At 43.0% G+C, this 19347-nt stretch overlaps 1 protein-coding gene across 1 annotated transcript in view; it reads right to left on the reverse strand.

The window, feature by feature from the left end:
* Positions 1 to 19347, reverse strand: part of LOC311522443 (E3 ubiquitin-protein ligase rnf213-alpha-like) — a 178657-nt gene that overhangs the window by 50945 nt on the left and 108365 nt on the right. Inside the window, exons 37-47 of the mRNA XM_084631781.1 lie at positions 17799 to 17932; positions 17583 to 17678; positions 16264 to 16379; positions 14881 to 15009; positions 14055 to 14119; positions 13210 to 13360; positions 8364 to 8505; positions 7588 to 7761; positions 6286 to 6419; positions 4735 to 4892; positions 3887 to 4090 (exon numbers count right to left, since the gene is read on the reverse strand). Coding sequence (XP_084487907.1) covers positions 3887 to 4090; positions 4735 to 4892; positions 6286 to 6419; positions 7588 to 7761; positions 8364 to 8505; positions 13210 to 13360; positions 14055 to 14119; positions 14881 to 15009; positions 16264 to 16379; positions 17583 to 17678; positions 17799 to 17932 — 1503 coding nt within the window. The remainder of the gene's footprint in view (positions 1 to 3886; positions 4091 to 4734; positions 4893 to 6285; positions 6420 to 7587; positions 7762 to 8363; positions 8506 to 13209; positions 13361 to 14054; positions 14120 to 14880; positions 15010 to 16263; positions 16380 to 17582; positions 17679 to 17798; positions 17933 to 19347) is intronic.

Consider the following 19347-nt stretch of genomic DNA (forward strand, 5'->3'; position numbering starts at 1 on the left):
GCTCTGGTGATTCGGCATCAGTGGCAAAGACTCCCACCACCTGAGCTAAAGGGATAACTTCATTAAATGCAAGACAGGAACAGGAGTCGAGATACAGTCACAACTACTGCGCCACCGTGTTACTCATCCCGCTGCCGAGGCAAAGGAACAAGGAAAGGAGGGAGAGAAATCCCACATTTGTTTCCAAGCAGTGCAGATTGTAACAGTGCCACAGAATATCATTCCCCCTCCCCTTCAGGACCTAAGTGCTCTGAGTCGAGGATCTTGTCACCTTATCAAGTTTTAAGCCTGATCTAACTCCCCATGAAATCAATCCATCTTCCCACTGACATCAATGAGAGTTGGGGCCAGCCTTTAACCACCATGGTATTAAATTGGTTCAGGCTGCCTTGGATTTAATCTGCTTTGGCTTGTTAATGTGAACCGGTCCATAGCAGGTATAAGCCATTTTTAAAGAATGGTTAAAACTGGTTTGGATAATGCAGCTCCTGGTCCAGTGTAAACAGCACTTGCATCAGACAAAACCAGCTGGCTTAAAATTGTAGTGACCACCTCCTAATGCCAAGGACATTATATTATACAAAGCACGTGGCTTAGCAGCAGCACTGCTGAGAAGGATCTGGGAGTTGTGGTGGATGTGATGTTAAAATATAACCATGTATATCATGTTGCTACCACTGTTATATAATTGCTACAAATATTACACAAAGTATATCATGTAAGGCGTGAATGGAAAAGTTATGATTTCCTGAATATGATTATCCTATTTGTATGCATGTGTCATTGTTATATCTGTTATTATGAATATTGACTATGTACCAGTATTTCAAATGTGTTTGCTCCTGGGGTGACACCCACCAGGTAACAGGTTTCAGAGTGGTAGCCGTGTTAGTCTGTATCAGCAAAAAGAACGAGAAGTACTCATGGCACCTTAGAGACTACCAAATGTATTTGAGCATAAGCTTTCGTGGGCTAAAACCCATTGGATGCATGCAGTGGAAAATACAGTAGGAAGATAGATATATACACACAGAGAACATGAAAAAATGGGTGTTGCCATACACACTATAAGAAGAGTGATCAATTAAGGTGAGCTATTATCAGCAGGAGAAAAAAAACCTTTTTCAGTGATAATCATGATGGCCCATTTCCAACAGTTGACAAGAAGGTGAGAGTAACAGTGGGGGGCCGGGGGAGGGAAATAGTTTTACTTTGTGTAATGACCCATCCACTCCCAGTCTTTATTCAAGCCTAATTTAATGGTGTCCAGTTTGCAAATTAATTCCAATTCAGCAATCTCTCGCTGGAGTCTGTTTCTTAAGTTTTTTTGTTGTAATATTGCAACTCTTAGGTCTGTAATCAAGTGACCAGGGAGATTGAAGTGATCTCGGACTGGTTTTTGAATGTTATAATTCAATAATAAGGTTAGGTAGTAATTACCACCAGGTAGTTTACATCCAGTCAGCACGCATGTTGTGAACGGGCTATTCAAGTTGATGGCCCATTTAGTAAAACAATGGGTCATTGAAGAAGCTTATCTCCACCTGATGGGCTTTCCTGGGGACGTTTTAGCCAGAATATGAATAATGGCTCTTGCTATGACTCATCGAAGCATGCAGGGGCATGTGACGAGCAATGTGACCCTAAACTCCATCTTGTGCCTGTACTTTTCCACAAACTATGCTGGGAGCTTTGGTTGGGACAATGAGTTTCCCTCCACATGGCAGAAGCTATAAAAGGCCCTGGAAATATCTCCATTTTCATCTTTCCTGCTCTGATCTCTGGACTAAGGACTTATATTAAAAGGAGCATTCTAACCAATGGATTGAGGACCTTCCAATCTTTTGGATGCCACCAGAGACTTAACAAGCCAGCAGTTTATTCCATCACTGCTTCAAATCTGATACAAGAACTTTGCAATGTGTGTATGTATTTGATTCCTTTGATCATTTTAACTCTCACCTCTTTCTTTTCCCTTATAAATGAATCTTTAGCTATTAGATACTAAAGGATTGGCAACAGCATGAATATTGGGTAAGATCTGACTATACATTGACCTGGGTATGTGACTGGTCCTTTGGGATCAGAAGAACCCTTTGGTTGATGAAACTGGTTTTAAATAACCACTCATCATTACCTCTAGTGTTTTGGTGATGAAACAAGGACTGGTATACCTAAGGAGACTGCATTTCTGACTTCGTTAACCAGTATGGTGAGACAGAAGTTTACTTTTGTTAGAGATGTGGTATATCTTATGGAAGAATAACCACCGGTTTGGGGTGAGTCTGCCCCATTTCTCAGCAGTTTGTCCTGAATTTGGTATTCTCAGCTGTGACCCACTGAGACACAGTGACAATAGATTACAACCTCAACATGAGTCAACAATGCAATGGTATTGCAAAAAAAAGCAAATGCAATTCTGGGTTGCATTAACAGAGGCAGAGCATGCAAGTCATGGGAGGTGACAGTACCGCTCTCCTCGGTGCTGGTTAGGCCTCAGCTGGAGTTCTGTGTATAGGATGTAGAGAAACTGGAAAGGATCCAGAGGTGAGCGACAAAGATGATCAGTGGGATGGAATGCAAACCATACGAACAAAGGCCGAAGGAACTGGGTATGTTTAGTTTGGAAAAGAGAAGATTAAGAGGGGACATGATAGTGGTCTTCAAACACTTGAAAGTCTGCTATAAAAATATGGAGAAAATTTGTTCTTTCTTGTCACAGAACAAGAGGCAGATCGAGAGACAATGGGTTCAAATTACAGCATGGCAGTTTAGGATTAAATCTCAGGAAAATCTTCCTAACTGTAAGAACAGCAAGACAAAGGAACAAACTGTCTAGGGAGGTCGTGGAAGCTCCTTCACTGGAGGCTTTCAAAAGGAAGCTGGAGCCATCTGTTTTGGATGATTTAGACACAACAAATCCTGCATCTTGGCAGGGGGCTAGACTAGATGACCCTTGTGGTCCCTTCTAACCCTATGGCTCTACAGATTCTGAGATTGGAAGCAGGGAAATACATGGAAGATTCTTCGAATTAGAGATTCTAAGGCCAGAAGGAACCACTGTGATCACCTAGTCTGACCTCCTGCATAACACAGGCCATAGGATCTTGCTGAATTCATTCCTGTTTGAACCACAGCAGATGTTTTAGAAAAATGTCCAATCTTGACCAACTCACCCCTTAGCTTTCTTTTTTTAAATTAAGTAGATTGAGCTCTGTGAGTCTGTCACCATAAGGCAGGTTTTCTAATCATTAATCATTCTCATGGCTCTTCTCTGAACTCTCTCCAATTTATCAACATCCCTCTGGACTTGTGGGCACCAGAACTGGACACAGTATTCCAGCAGCAGCCACCCCAGTGCCAAATATAAAGGTAATGAAACCTCCCCACTCCTACTGGAGTTTTCCCTATTTATGCATCCCAGGATCGCATTAGCCCTTTTGGCCACAGTGTCTCAATGGGAGCTCTTGATCAACTGATTAACCACCATGACCCCCAGTCTTTTTCAGAGTCATTGCCTCCCGTGATAGTCCCCCATCCCATAAGTGTAGCCAAAAATCTTTGTTCCCATACATATACATTTAGCCATATTAAAATGCATATTGTTTTCTTCTACTGAGCTTACCAAGCGATCTAGATTGCTCTATATCAGTGACTGTTCCCTTCATTATTTACCATTCCCGCAATCTTTGTGTTCACTGAAAACTTTATCAGTGATGATTTTATGTTTTCTTCCAGACCATCAATAAAAATTTTAAATAGCATAGGGCCTAAAACCAGTCCCTGTGGGATCCAGTAGAAACACACCCTCTCAATGATGATTCCCATTTACAATTACAGGTTGAAAAGAGCAACAATGAAACACTGTTCAGGTAACCTCGCTCACCATTTTAGTTGTGTCTTCTTTATAAACTTTCTGCAGCTCATTGGCTACAGTCTCCTCATTCTTTACTAAATTGATGAATAGCTGATAATTCTCTTGTAGGTAGAAATATTCAATGTGCAGCCAAATCAGGGAAAACTCCACATCACCATGTGCCAAAGAGGTGCAGAGCCGTTTCGCACCAGTTACGAGAACATTAGACAAAATCTGGTGATAAAATAAAAAGTATTATTTCAACTCATCATCAACCACAAGAATAGAGATTGACCCATAGAATTAAGTTCTCTGTTGCTGCCATGTTTAATGAAAGATGTATGAAATTTTCATCATCACTAATTCTAACCCAAGTCAAAAAAACGACGTTAAAATGCAGTTAAAGTTGAGAGCACTTAGCAGTAATTTAAGAGCAAATACAGGGTTTCTGTAAAGTGCATTTATCAAAATACAGAACAGTTGGACAGGAAGTGATTTTATTTTTGGCAGAAAATTTTGACTGTTAAAAATCAAAACCAAAAACTTTTTTCCAAAATAACTCAGGCAAGACCTTTTTGATATGAAAAAAAAATCGACAAAAAATTGAAATGTTTTAAAGGAAATCAGACAATTTCTGCATTAGCTGGGGATCTGGCCCATTGAGTCCAATGTTCTTGTGGCTGATTGACACCAGCTGGGGATTTGCTCGCATTGACTCCAATGGAGACAGGGCCGATTTACACCAGTTGGGGATCTGGCGGTAAGGTTTTTATTTTTTCTGCATTAAGTCTAATATGTCTACTATATCGTTGGTAATCTCACCCCAACCATCCAGACTGATAATGTTTAAAAGTGCTTTTCTTCAGAAACCCGTTTACCTCATAAACCTGAACATCTTGCCCCGGAAAAGCCATCCTCACAAAATCACTGGCATAATGCTGAACCATTTCTGGATTATTGCCCTCTGGCACTGGCATGTTCAAGACAGAGCTTTGAAACATCACAGCAGAGTCCACAGTAGGGTCCTTTGGATAACCTAGGATGTCACAGAATGAACAAAGGAGGGAGGCTTATTCAATTATAGCAGATCACTATAAATATTGTTTGTTAATTATTAATATACAAGTGAAAGGGGGCAAGAGTATAAGCATGGTGGGGCAATGGGAATCCTGTTTTTCTCCATTATAAATGGCTACTTGTTAGAATTATGATGCAGAGTTCTAGGTCATTCTAGTTGGGTAGGGAGGTTCTAGGTTATTCTAGCTGGGTGGGGAGAGGAGCAATTGACTACCTTTCCAAGGAATGAAGGACTGGGTTTACAAAGGACAAGAAGGCTCAGACAGTCCTATAGGGCAATCTTCAATGAGGAACTCTTCCTGCTCCCACCAACAAGACTCCTCTAAGCAGCAGAAGATTAAGCACAGACCCTACTGATCTGCAAGTGTGAGACCCAGGCTGAGAGTACCTAGATCCCCAGATCTATCTACAGATTTCTTTCCCAAGTCACTGATTTCCAGGATACCGTCCGCCATCTGGTAAGAGTGACCTACATTCTTTGATCCTTGCATTTGGCTGAATTAAAAGTAGAGCTGGTCAGAAAACTTGATTTTTGTTCCATGAAAAATTTTGACATTGTGCATTTTTTTTGTCACAAATCGTGACAAAAAGACAAATTCTGAAAATTTTCACAAAATTAACTTATGATTTTTTTTGTTTGGGTCAATCAAAATTATTAATTTTGATAAATTTGCAATGGTTTATTTTGATTTGACCATTTTTATTTAATTTTACATGTATAAAATAAACTTCAAAAAAATATCCTTTAGAAACAAAAAAACGAAACTTTGTGAAAATGTTGAAACACGATGTCTTGACATTTTCTGAACATTTCTTCCCAATTTGTTTTCTAACAAAATTTCATCTAAATCAACAAAATATGATGAAAAGTTTCAGTTTTCTCAAAATGGCATTTTCTGATGCCAAACTGTTTTGACTAAAATTTTTGAACCAAATTTAGTTAAGCACTACCAAGACTCCAAGTGATGCGGATTCCACCCCATACCTAGGTGAACTGGGCCAATGACTCCTCCCTGTTAATTTCCCTCCCTGTTATAAATGTACTACTTATTTCCTGTGTGAATTTCAGAGTAACAGCCGTGTTAGTCTGTATTCGCAAAAAGAAAAGGAGTATGTGGCAGTACTCCTTTTCTTTCTGTGTGAATTTGTCTCCACTCAGCTCCTACCCAGTGGATCTCATTCTGCTTCTCTCTGTTAGATCACAGAGCTCTCTATTATGAGACATCTCCTCCCCATGTAGCTCTTCTATAAACCTGATCTGGATTTACCCTGGCAAAAGCAAGAGGAGAATTGGGTCCCGTATTTTCTTCCACTGCAATTAATTTTAATAGATGCAGAAAGTGTGAAGTTACCTTTCACCCGACGGACTGTCTCCCATATCTCATCCAGGCGAGCTTTCAGAACCCAGCTGAAAGGAAAGCAGCACTGTGTGGACCTGCTGGGGTCTTCGCTCATTGATAACACAGATATCTTAACATCAGGGGCCCTTTAGTGTTTAAAACAAACAAACATATCATATATATATATTTACACACACACATATCCATATAATCTTGCTAAGTTCTCAGCCTCAGTGACTTCATGTGGCAGTAGATTCCAGAGGATAATTACGTGTTGAGTGAAAAAAACATTTCCTTTGACGGGTTTTGAATTTGCTGCCTTTCAATTTCATCAATTGTCCCCTTTGTAAAAGGATGGTCTCCCGCTTCAGGGGCCATAGGCCTGGGGCCAGCCAGCCTATTCGTCAATCAGACCTGGCTAGGAAGGGGTTAAGTGTTCTCTCTCTTGTGGTCCCTTCTAACTCTATGGCTCTATGATTCCAACACTTCCTTCTGGTCTTATAATTTATGGATCTATAAATAAATAAGAAGAACAATAACAACAACTATAATAATGATGCACTTAAAAGCTGGCACAAATGACTTTGCCTGTAATTCTGTTCCCACAGTTGTCTGACTAAATTTCTGCCTTCTGATTCAGCGAGTTCCATACATTTCCAATACAGTGAGTTCCATGGCTTAAACTTCTATACGTCTGTTGCCTTCCCACTTCACTATGCATCTACTCATCTAATGAACGCACTCTCCACCATCCCAGACTCTCTCACTGCTCTCATTGCTATGGCACTGTACCTTTGCTGATCTGGAGAGAGGTTGGTTTTCTCAATCCTGAATAGAGATTGGTCAGGAATTTTCTGATTAAACATTATTTCATCTGAAAATCATGACTCATTGAAACCGAAACAGTTTGCAGGAAAAGGGTCGGTTTCACCAAGCCTCTTGATTTGAGCAATTTTTGGAAAAAAGTTTCAAAACCATTAAAACATCCTGTTTTGACATTTTTTGGGGGGAAAAAACAACAGTTTTGGTTTATAATTTGAAATGACTTTCCACTTAGCAATTGTAGTTAATTTATACTAAAAAAATGTAAAACCCTTTTTTAAAAATTTTAAAAATTTTAAAAATTCAATTTTACGATGGAGCCAAGATTATTTTCAGACTATCAGTTTGTGAAAATTTTCAAGATTTCAACTTTTTATTCCAATTCAGGATGGGGAAAAAATGTTGAAACCTCAAAAACTCTTGCAGTATGGGAACAGTGTTTCCCACTCAGATCTAATCCTGAGAGTCTGAGCTTTCCTAGTGGTTTCTTACTTGCTGGTATACTTAATCTTCAGAAATGATTCATCTTTGAACATCTGGAGCCAGAGGTCAGAGAAAGGAGTCTCCTGAGAGATATGATCCAAGTTGTTGTTTGCATCAATTACTGCTAGAATTTGAGCAAACATGTTTGCCACAATGTCTTCCAAATGAATCCAGACAACATGCCTTTAAAAGCAAGGAAAAACATGTCTTATAAAATAATTCTTTCGATTCCCCCCCTCAACCAGCTCATTCTGTGTGTCTGTAACATGAGGGTTGCTTTGCAGGGCTGAGCCCTAAGATACAACTATGTAAATATCCAACAATCAAAATAAGGCATAGTCATCCACACAGGACAAAACAGGGAGCAAATATAGCATTGGCTGGGTGATGTCTCTCAAGCAGATTGGGAGTCAGCTGTCTGCAGTGACTGAATACCATAAATATGAATTTCCAAAACTTTCAAGTTATCTGTAGGGTTCGGCACATTTCATACAGCTGATCAATTTTGTTCTTGTTCTTTGTTCTTGTTACAAACAAGACCCTTTAACTGTCCAATGACCTAAGATTTTGTTGCCAATACCCTGATTAATTCTGATTTTTAAAACATATGCTAGTCTTCTATATAAGTACTTATACCACCTCATCACTGTTGTACCCGAGCCCCGTAAAGGAATACTTTAAGTGACGTGATACAAACATATCACTTCTTGTTGGTATTCCAAAAATTTGAGCTATTTGAAATTCAAATGGCCAACATCATGCAACTATACAAGAACATACGTTACCTGAATGAGGTTCCTTCAAGTATGAACTCGCTAGACAGAGCTTTGCGGAAAATCCACTCTTTAGGCTTATGGCTCACCTTCTCTCGTTCTTGTAAAAGGTTACAAATTCTCCTTTTCAACACTTCCATAAAATGACAGGCAACTAGCCATAAAAGAAAAAGAAATCACTTATCCCACAATAGGGCTGGTCAACATTTTCTTAATGGAAAACTGTTTTCTACTAAATGAAAAGTAGGGTAGAAAGTCTCTGCTTTCCTCAAATTTTTGATTTTTTTTTGTCAGAAAGCCCCAAACCTGAAAAATTTCAGCCGAGAGCCAAAAATGTTTTGGATTTCAGCAGTTTTGGGCCAAAATTTTTTGGGTTTTCAGGTGTTTGGTTTCTGGAAAAAAAATTGAAAATTTCCATGGGGGAGGGGAGAAAAACATTTTCCAAGCAGTGCATCTAAAAGCATTTCCTATTTGTCTTCTTTGAAACAGTTCCTTTGGCCTAAGCAAGCTGACCTGCCAACTGAAATCAAGAAACTCTGAGATAAAGGGTTCATGGAAAAAAGTGAGCTGTAAGACCTGAGGGTTCCATGTGTCTCTCAGGTCTGGTCTACACTAGGGGTTTACATTGGCATAGCTACATCTCTCAAGCAGGTGAAAAATCCACACACCTCACAGATGTAGATATACCTACCTAATCCCCAGTGTAGACAGCATTAGGTCAATGGACAAAATTTTGCATTGCCCTAGCTACTGCCTCTCAGTGAGCTGGATTACCTGCACTGATGGTAGACGCCCATGCCTGTGCAGATAGTGTCACTAAAGCTCTACAGCGGGGTAACTGTGCTGTTGCAGAGTTTTAAGTGTAGACATACCCTCACTTTTTCCAGTTACTCTGGTGTAGCTCTGTAGTTACACTGTTGAATTCAGTGCAGTTACTTCCATGTTGTACTAATGTAACCAAGAGCAGAATCCACCCCCGGCCGGGCTAGAAACTGAAGCAGTCCACTGGTATTTAAAAGTACAGCTGGTTAGAACTTCTTTTCCCTCCACGGAAGATTTTGACTTTTTAGCAAAATAAATAAATCTAAAATGAAAAATGTTGATTCTGAAATGCCACCCTGGTGCCTCATGGGAGTTATCGTTTGTGTGCCTGTGACCGAGAGCTGGCTGCAGCACCCTGATCACTGACATCACGGCAGCACAGAAAAGGCTGAAGGCTCGGCTTGGAGCAATTAAACACTTTCAGCTGGGCAATTACAAACCCCTGGGTGGTAACTGCTGGACTGATGAAAATCACCAGTAATGGGGAGGATATAAAGGGGAGGAACAAGAAGAGGGTGTGCTGTGCAGAGGAGAGAGGCCTCGCGAAGTCTCCTCCTGCAGTGTCCCTGTGTCATGTACTGTTTTCTGGAGAACTGAAGGTTAAAGGTACATACAGTGAAAGGGAAACAAGTTGGGTGTGCTAATGACTGAGGGATCACGGAAACAGGCTAGGCAGCATGGCACACCGGGCAGCTGAAGAAGCGCTCTGCAACACATGGGGGCTTGTCCAGGGTTTTATCCCTCTTGACTTGAGAAAAGGAGACTCAAGGAGTGACCGGTGCTTGGGCAGGAGGATCCAGATGCCAAGGAGGAAATGTAGTTGAGCAGCAGACAGAGAAGCAGAAGACCCTGCTGGCAGGCACTTCTTGGCTGGCAGATAGAGCAGCGGCAGACGTTACAGCAGTTTATTAAAAAGTGGTCTCGGGTACAGCAACAGCTCCTCTGGAGGCGGGTGAGTTCCAGTGAGAGAACTGGAAATCGTGCAGTGGGCCTGGGAGATGACCCTAATATGGTTTTGTTGATGTTTGAGCTGCTGGCTACCAGCACTGGATGGGACAAGGGAGTCTGGGCACTACGGTGAGCCCCTTGTCTGACCGGCCAGGCTCAGCTGGCTTATATGGCCCTGAGCGAGCACCAAGCTAAAGGCTGTGATACTGGCAAAAATGTAGAGCAGCCAGATGGCATGGCGGGATACATCCCAGGGCATTTGGGATAGGCAGGACAGACAGACCCTGATGAACTCTTAAACACAAAAAAGAAGCTTACAAGAAGTGGAAGACTGGACAAATGACCAGGGAGGAGTATAAAAATATTGCTCAGGCATGCAGGAGTGAAATCAGGAAGGCCAAATCACACTTGGAGTTGCAGCTAGCAAGGGATGTTAAGAGTAACAAGAAGGGTTTCTACAGGTATGCTAGCAACGAGAAGAAAGTCAAGGAAAGTGTGGGCCCCTTACTGAACGGCGGACGCAACATAGTGATAGAGGATGTGGAAAAAGCTAATGTACTCAATGCTTTTTTTGCCTCTGTCTTCACAAACAAGGTCAGCTCCCAGACTACTGCACTGAGGAGCACAGTATGGGGAGGAGGTGACCAGCCCTCTGTGGAGAAGGAAGTGGTTCAGGACTATTTAGAAAAGCTGGACGAGCACAAGTCCATGGGGCCGGATGTGCTGCATCCAAGGGTGCTAAAGGAGCTGGCGGATGTGATTGCAGAGCCATTGGCCATTATCTTTGAAAACTCATGGAGGTCCCGGACGACTGGAAAAGGGCTAACGTAGTGCCCATCTTTAAAAAAGGGAAGAAGGAGGATCGGGGAGACTCTGGCCAGTCAGCCTTACCTCAGTCCCCGGAAAAATCATGGAGCAGGTCCTCAAGGAATCCATTTTGAAGCACTTGTAAGAGAGGAAGGTGATCAGGAACAGTCAACATGGATTCACAAAGGGTAAGTCATACCTGACCAACCTGATTGCCTTCTATGATGAGATATGGGGAAAGTGGTGGACGTGATATATCTTGACTTTAGCAAAGCTTTTTGATATGGTCTCCCATGGTATTCTTGCCAGCGAGTTAAAAAAATATGGATTGGATGAATGGACTATAAGGTGGATAGAAAGCTGGCTAGATCGTCGGGCTGAACGGGTAGTGATCAATGGCTCAATGTCTAATTGGCAGGTGGTATCAAGCGGAGTGCCCCAGGGGTCGGTTCTGGGGCCAGTTTTGTTCAACATCTTCATTAATGATCTGGATGATGGGATGGATTGCACCCTCAGCAAGTTCACAGATGACACTAAACTGGGGGGAGAGGTAGATATGCTGGAGGGTAGGGATAGGGTCCAGAGTGACCTAAACAAATTGGAGGAGTGGACCAAAAGAAATCTGATGAGGTTCAACAAGGGAAGTGCAGAATCCTGCACTTAGGATGGAAGAATCCCATGCACTGATACAGACTGGGGACTGACTGGCTAAGCAGAAGTTCTGCAGAAAAGGACCTGGGGATTACAGTGGATGAGAAGCTGGATATGAGTCAGCAGTGTGCTCTTGTTGCCAAGAAGGTAATGGCATTTTGGGCTGCACTAGTAGGAGCATTGCCAGCAGATCGAAGGAAGTGATTATTCCCCTCTATTCAGCCCTGGTGAGGCTACATCTGGAGTATTGAGACCAGTTTTGGGGTCCCCCCACTACAGAAAAGATGTGGACAAACTAAGAGAATCCAGCGGAGGGCAACGAGAATGATTAGGGGGCTGAGGCACATGAATTATGAGGAGGGTCTGAGGGAACTGGACTTATTTAGTCTGCAGAAGAGAAGAGTGAGGGGGGATTTGAAAGCAGTCTTCAATTACCTGAAGGGGGGTTCCAAAGAAGATGGAACTAGGCTGTTCTCAGTGGTGGCAGATAACAGAACAAGGAGCAATGGTCTCAAGTTGCAGTGGGGGAGGTTTAGGTTGGATATTAGGAAACACTATTTCACTAGAAGGGTGGTGAAGCACTGGAATGTGTTACCTAGGGAGGTGGGGGAATCTCCAACCTTAGAGGTTTTTAAGGCCTGGCTTTACAAAGCCCTGGCTGGGATCATTTAGTTGGGGTTGGTCCTGCTTTGAGCAGGGGGTTGGACGAAATAACTTCCTGAGATCTCTTCCAGCCCTAATCTTCTATGATTCTATCACACGTGCCCTATAGCTCCATTCTTCTCTATGGACCAGATGACATCTCTCATGATGCACCATGGTGTCCCCACTTTCATGGTACTACTGCAGCCACAGTGCATGATGGGAAATGCAGTTGAGCTTGGAGCCCAGCCCACAGAAGAGAATGGGGGCTTGAGGTAACCAAACTTCAGCTCCCATGAGACATTTTAGTGGCATTTCCAAATGGAAAGGTTTTGGGTTTGGCTGTTTGGTTATTCAGTGAATGAAAAGTCAATATTTTCCAAGAAAAACAGACACTTTTCACAGAAATTGTTTTGTTAAAAATACAATTTTCCATTGAAAGTTTTCACAGTAAATTCTTGACAAGTTATGTGGCTCCTTCCTTTAGTTTTGGCAACGAAGATTAGACAAATCAGATTAGACATGCCATTACGAAAGCTTATGCTCAAATAAACTGGTTAGTCTCTAAGGTGCCACAAGTACTCCTTTTCTTTTTGCAAATACAGACTAACACGGTTGCTACTCTGAAACCTGTCATTAGACTATAGTTTCCCTCCATGAAAAAAGCACCTTCCATTTACTTAGTCTGAAATATTTACACATTTGTTTGCTTAAAGTTGGATCCCATTTAATCACTAAGGACGATTGCACAGTTGCCTTGAATAATTGTGTAGAACTTAACAAACATTGACAGCCACAGCAGCATGAAAGACCGCCACACTCATTTTTCATTTGCATTTGATGTCTAAATGGGATTTTTTCATCTAGGAATCCACAGATATAATACTAGTGCCCGAGCTGATTATACCACTAATCCAACCAGTTTGTTCTCAGAACATCTTGTAATATCCAGTCACACACAAATACAAGGTCTTTTGTTTATACTCACGTATATTCTTGCTCTGAGACTGAAAAAGTGCATCATAGAGAATCTGTATCCTTTTTGTAGCTCGTTGGCTGTTGTCTTTCTTATCCTCCAGCTGGATCACAGCTTTCTGGACACTTTGTTTGATCATGAATTCAGTGTTGATCAGCTGCAGCTGGAAAAATATTTGGCAGGGCAATGCTATTGTTCCCATTGGGCAGATGGGAACTGAGACATGGAGACTAAGGGATTGACTCTGGGTCACACAGGAAGTCAGCAGCAAAGCAAGGAATTGAACACAGATCTTCTGAGTCCCAGGCTAGTACCCAAAATACTATAGACCATCCTTCCTCTTCATTTTCATGGCCATCAGCAGAATAGCATCTGAGCTGTTCCCTGGCTATCTCTGTAGCAGTTTTAGGAGGCACGTGCTGCATCTCAAGTCTGCAGTTCCTGTATCTGTCTCATATAGCCCCATCTCTGCAGTATCTGAGCACCTCACAAACACCGATGAGTTTATCCTCATGAAATTGGCAGCCCTATTCCCCCTCCCAGTCACAGGGGGAAGCTGAGGCCCACAGACATTCAGTGACTTTCCCAAGGTCACACAGGAAGTCAGTGACAGAGACAGATATGGAACCCAGAAGTCCTGAAACTTAGTCCTAGTGCCTTACCACAGGGCCAACTTTGCCACACTACTTAACAAGGGAGAATGGCTGGTGATCACCTCTAAAATGCCAGGCATGATGCCCTGCAACCTTTCCTCCCTTGGGCAGGGACCTCCCCAATTTCAACCTGTTATATTTGAAAAGCTAACACTGGATTTGATAGTTCTCACTTATGGCAGGCAAGATAGATAAAACACTTACATTTTCCTCTGGGGAGTAATTGGCTTTTTCAGCATCTTCAGGGGCAATAGAATCCTCTGGACAACCTTGAATGATGAGCAATTGCATGTTACTTATCTGTTGCATCAAAACCTTCAGATATTAGATACTTAAGGACTGGCAACAGTGTGATTACTTGGTAAAATCGGAGTCCTACATTGACCTGGGTATGTGGCTGGTCCTTTGGATCAGAAGAACCCTTGGTTTGATTAAACTGGTTTTAAATAACCACTCATCATTAACTCTAGAGGTTCAACAAGGGCTGGAGTGCCTAAGGAGACTGCATTTCTGACTTCTTGTTAGCCAGTGTGGTGAGACTGAAGTTACTTTTGTGAGTGGTTTGGTAGCTCTCATGGAAGAATAACCACCGATTTGGGGTGAGTCTGCCCCGTTTCTCAGCAGTCTGGTATTCTCAGTTGTGACCCACTGAGGCACAGTGACAGCCCCTGCCAAGCGTGGGCCCAGTGCGATGGCACCATTGCCAGCATAGTAAACCCAATGACTGCCTCTGACTCCTGCGCAAGTGGACCCGTGGACTGGATGACCCAGGCAGGAGCATGACGGGATTCCCTACCCCCCTCTTACGTCTCTGTGCAGGTGTGTAGCCTAAATCACTACTGAGTCCTCACAGGGAATGTGCGTGGAACCCCACAGCTCCATTTGCACAGTCGCTTTTAAACGTACGGTGATGTCTCCTTATCTGATTAAACTTCACTCCACTGATGTTACCATCCCCTTATAGGGGCAGGGAAACGGCGGAAGGTAAAACAACACATCAGAGATGGGTTTAAAGCAAGAAGTCAGTTACTTGTGTCGGTTCCCTGCTGGGTGCTGATCATGAAAATCTCAGCAACTGTCATTCTGGAGAGCTGTCCCAGATTGGCTGCAAAGGTCTCGGGAGGCAGCAGGTCATCCAAGTGAACAGTGCGCCACTCACCTGCAGAGGCACAAATGGAATAGACCACAAAATGTCATTGAGTCACAGAGTTTTAGGCCAGAAGGGACCATTAGATCATCAGTCTGACCTCCTGTATAACACAGGCCATTAAATTGCACCAAGTTACCCCTGTATTGAGCCCAATAACTTGCGTATCTTTCCAGCCAGGCACGTAATCTGGATTTGAAGACATCAAGGGATGGAGAATCTATCACTTCCCTTGGTAGTTTGTTCCAGTGGTTAAGTCTCACACTGTAAGGCATTTTCTCCAGCCTTCACATAATTTTTGTATCTCTTCTCTGCACCTTCTCCAATTTTTAGCATCCTTTTTAAAACGTAAATATTAGAACTGGATGCAGTATTCTAATGTTTGCCTCACCAATGCCATATACAGGACTAAAATCATCTCCCTACTGCTCCTAACTCCTCCTGTTTATACACCCAAGGATCACATTAGCCGTTGTTGTCACAGCATTGCACTGGGAGCTCATGTTGAGCTACTTGGCCACTGTGACCCATAGATCCTTGCAGAGTCACTGCTTTCTCGTATACAGTCTGCCATTCTGTCCATGTGTGATTTTTATCATTTGGGGATAAAGCTCGATTTCTTGAGCACCCAGCACCACCAGCCTTTTCCCCTAAGAGTTCCCAACTAGAGCTAACAGAATTTTTTTTTATTGTTGACATTTTTGTGACATTTTTCATCAAAACTTCAAATTTTGATCAAAAACGGGGGTGGGGAATTCCCAACAAAAAGAAGCAGCTTTCCTTGGAAAAATTATTGTTTTTGTTGAAATTCCAGTTTTTGGTTGAATTTTGATAGCTCTCCCTCATGTGACTTAGGAACACAAGTTCCATGGAAACAGGGACTTATACTTCTAAGTCATTTAGGCCCAGATCTTTAAAGTTATTTAGCTGTTGCTGTGCTCAGCATTGCAACACCAAACTGATTTAGGAGCCTAAGTCTCAATGTCAAACATGATTTAAGCACCTAAGGTCTAAATCCCATTGACTGTCAGTGGGATTTTGGCTCCTAAGTGCCTAAATCCCTTTTGAAAATGGGACGGAGATGGTGCAATGCTGAGCACAGCAATGCCTAAATAATAGAAATCGGGGCCTTACATGCTATTGAAAATTCCACCCTAAAACAGTGATTAAGACAGTTAAAATTATTCAAATGTTGCAATAATGTTAATAATCCCTCTTACTTTCTCCTCTTCTTTCAAGCCTTTCCAAATCAAGGCACATTCTTACCAGCACTGAATGCCAGGTAGCTGCACCCCCCGAGTATCCTTGGGACTTTGGTTATGATGACGACGTGTGATGGACTGGTTGTTCCTGGTTTTCTTCTCTCATCCACTATGCAGTACCTGAAAACACAACAGAAGTAAGATTCATAGTTTCATAGATCTTCAGGTCAGAAGAGACCTTCTGATCATCCAGTCTGACCTCCTGCATGATAGCACAGGCAAAAAAATCTTACTTGGTGATTCCTGCATCCAGCCCAATAACTTCTGTGTGAGCTAGAGTGGAGCTTTTACAAAGAGATGCACGGCCATGATTTACAGACTCCCAGTGATGGAAAATTCACCCCATCCCTAGGTGAGCAGTTCCAGCCGTTAATTTCCCTCCCTGTCAACAATTTGCACCTTAGTTCTAGTCTGAATTTGTCTCATTTCAAAGCTCCCGGCCACTGGATCTCCTTCTGCCTTTTTCTGCCCTCAGAAATCTCCTCCCCATGTATGTCCTTTAGGCCATGATCAAGACAGAAAATGTGTTATTTGTCTCTCCATCCGTCTCTTCCCTCTGGGTGAAATCCTGATATCCTGAAGTCAATGGCAAAGCTCCCACTGACTTCAGTGAAGCCAGAATTTCACCCTGTTTCCATTCTCCACTGTAACGTCCTAGAGTAAAGCTATATCTACGCTTAAACTGCTACTGCAGCTGCACCGCTGTAGCGCTTTAGTGTAGACACTCACTACAGCAATGGGAGGGATTCTCCTGTCGCTATAGATAATCCACCTCCCCAAGATGCGGCAGCTAGTTTGACAAAAGTATTCTTCCATCAACCTACTACTGTTTACACTGGGACTTCGGCTGGCTTAACTACATCCCTCAGGGGAGTGAGTTTTTCACACCCCTGAGACGTGTAGCTAGGTTGATCTAAGTTTTAGACCCACCTTGAGTCTGCTTTTGACTTTTTGCCATTATATGAGGTGATACCAGCACAATCAGCCATCCCTGCTGTTTGCAATGGGTACTGACTTGCCAAGTCTGGTGATTTTTCTCCAAGCCCCAGTTCCCAAAATGGCTGGATTATGGGAAAACCTGCTTTTGTTTAAGGTTGGGTGCCGAGCTGGCCTCCAAGATTCTTTTGACAGCCTTATTTTTCCCATTCAGCCTCCCTCAGACACTGCAATGGAGTGGAGCGCTGGAAATTCCACCAGCAGGAAGATCTACTAGCACAGAACCACCATGGTTATTTTATAAGGCCCCAGTTCAGCAAATCATTGAAGCACATGCTTTACTCCTCCACTGTATTGGGACCTAAAATGATAAGAAAAGCTACTTACTTTGCACAGGCAAGAAGCCTTTTGCTGCTCTGCGGCTCGTCAAAGTTGAACTGGACAAAAAGCAGTTTCTCTTCAGTCGATTCTCTGAAAAACTTACTGCACAAGATGAAAAAGTCTCTTTAGATACTTTTTAAAAAATCACACTGAAGACATTAAAAAAAATAACATACAAGACTAAACAAAAAGAAAAAGAGTAGGACCAAAAAAACTCGTTACCTAAGTTCCCGGCGGAATGCATGTTCTGTGTCAAACTGACTGAGAAAAAGACAGCGGATTTTATTTTGGAAGTTCAGCCTCTTTCTTACCACTTCCAAATCTCTCTGGTTTAAAAGTCTATCATGTGTAGAAACCTATGAAAAAGAAGGTCAATTTAGGCAAGATTTTTGCACCTGATTTTGCTATTGTAAAGACATAGGAAAACTGCAATAAAAATCATTCCTTTACCGGACTTTTGAACGGTTGTCCAATAGAACTGATGTGAAAATGGGTTTTTCCCTCTCATGGAAAATGTTGATTCTTTTTGTTGAAAAACCAAAGCCAGGAACCACCCCATTTCCTGCAGCGCAGCGCTCCCTAGCACTGCACTGGGGCATTGGGATCAGCACTGACTGAGAGGGGAGAGCACCCCCCACAGAGCCCCCCCCACTCCCTGCAGCACAGCGCCCTCTAGCGCCACAACTGGGGCATTGGAGTCAGCACTGACTGGGAGGGGAGAAAGCCCTGTTCTGAAACATGTCCCCTCCAGACACATGCTGTATGGGTTTTGACAAGACATAGCATGAGGTACCAACACCAAACATCAGTGGATCATAAGAATCTTACGAAGAACATCTTACGAAGAGAGGGAAGAGCATCTTTGCCAGCAGGCTGGCTAACCTAGTGAGGAGGGCTTTAAACTAGGTTCACCGGGGGAAGGAGACCAAAGCCCTGAGGTAAGTGGGAAAGCGGGATACCGGGAGGAAGCACAGGCAGGAATGTCTGTGAGGGGAGGGCTCCTGCCTCATACTGGGAATGAGGGGCGATCAACAGGTTATCTCAAGTGCTTATATACAAATGCACAAAGCCTTGGAAACAAGCAGGGAGAACTGGAGGTCCTGGTGATGTCAAGGAACTATGACGTGATCGGAATAACAGAGACTTGGTGGGATAACTCACATGACTGGAGTACTGTCATGGCTGGTTATAAACTGTTCAGGAAGGACAGGCAGGGCAGAAAAGGTGGGGGAGTAGCACTGTATGTAAGGGAGCAGTATGACTGCTCAGAGCTCCGGTACGAAACTGCAGAAAAACCTGAGTGTCTCTGGATTAAGTTTAGAAGTGTGTGCAACAAGAGTGATGTAGTGGTGGGAGTCTGCTATAGACCACCGGACCAGGGGGATGAGGTAGATGAGGCTTTCTTCCGGCAGCTCACGGAAGCTACTAGATCGCATGCCCTGATTCTCATGGGTGACTTTAATCATCCTGATATCTGCTGGGAGAGCAATACAGCGGTGCATAGACAATCCAGGAAGTTTTTGGAAAGCGTAGGGGACAATTTCCTGGCGCAAGTGCTAGAGGAGCCAACTAGGGGGGGCGCTTTTCTTGACCTGAGGCTCACAAACCAGGTAGAATTAGTGGGGGAAGTAAAAGTGGATGGGAATCTGGGAGGCAGTGACCATGAGTTGGTTGAGTTCAGGATCCTGACGCAGGGAAGAAAGGTAAGCAGCAGGATACGGACCCTGGACTTCAGGAAAGCAGACTTCGACTCCCTCAGGGAACGGATGGC

The sequence above is a fragment of the Lepidochelys olivacea genome, assembly GCF_965140295.1.
Source record: "Lepidochelys olivacea isolate rLepOli2 genome assembly, chromosome: 6".
Taxonomy (NCBI): domain Eukaryota; kingdom Metazoa; phylum Chordata; order Testudines; family Cheloniidae; genus Lepidochelys; species Lepidochelys olivacea.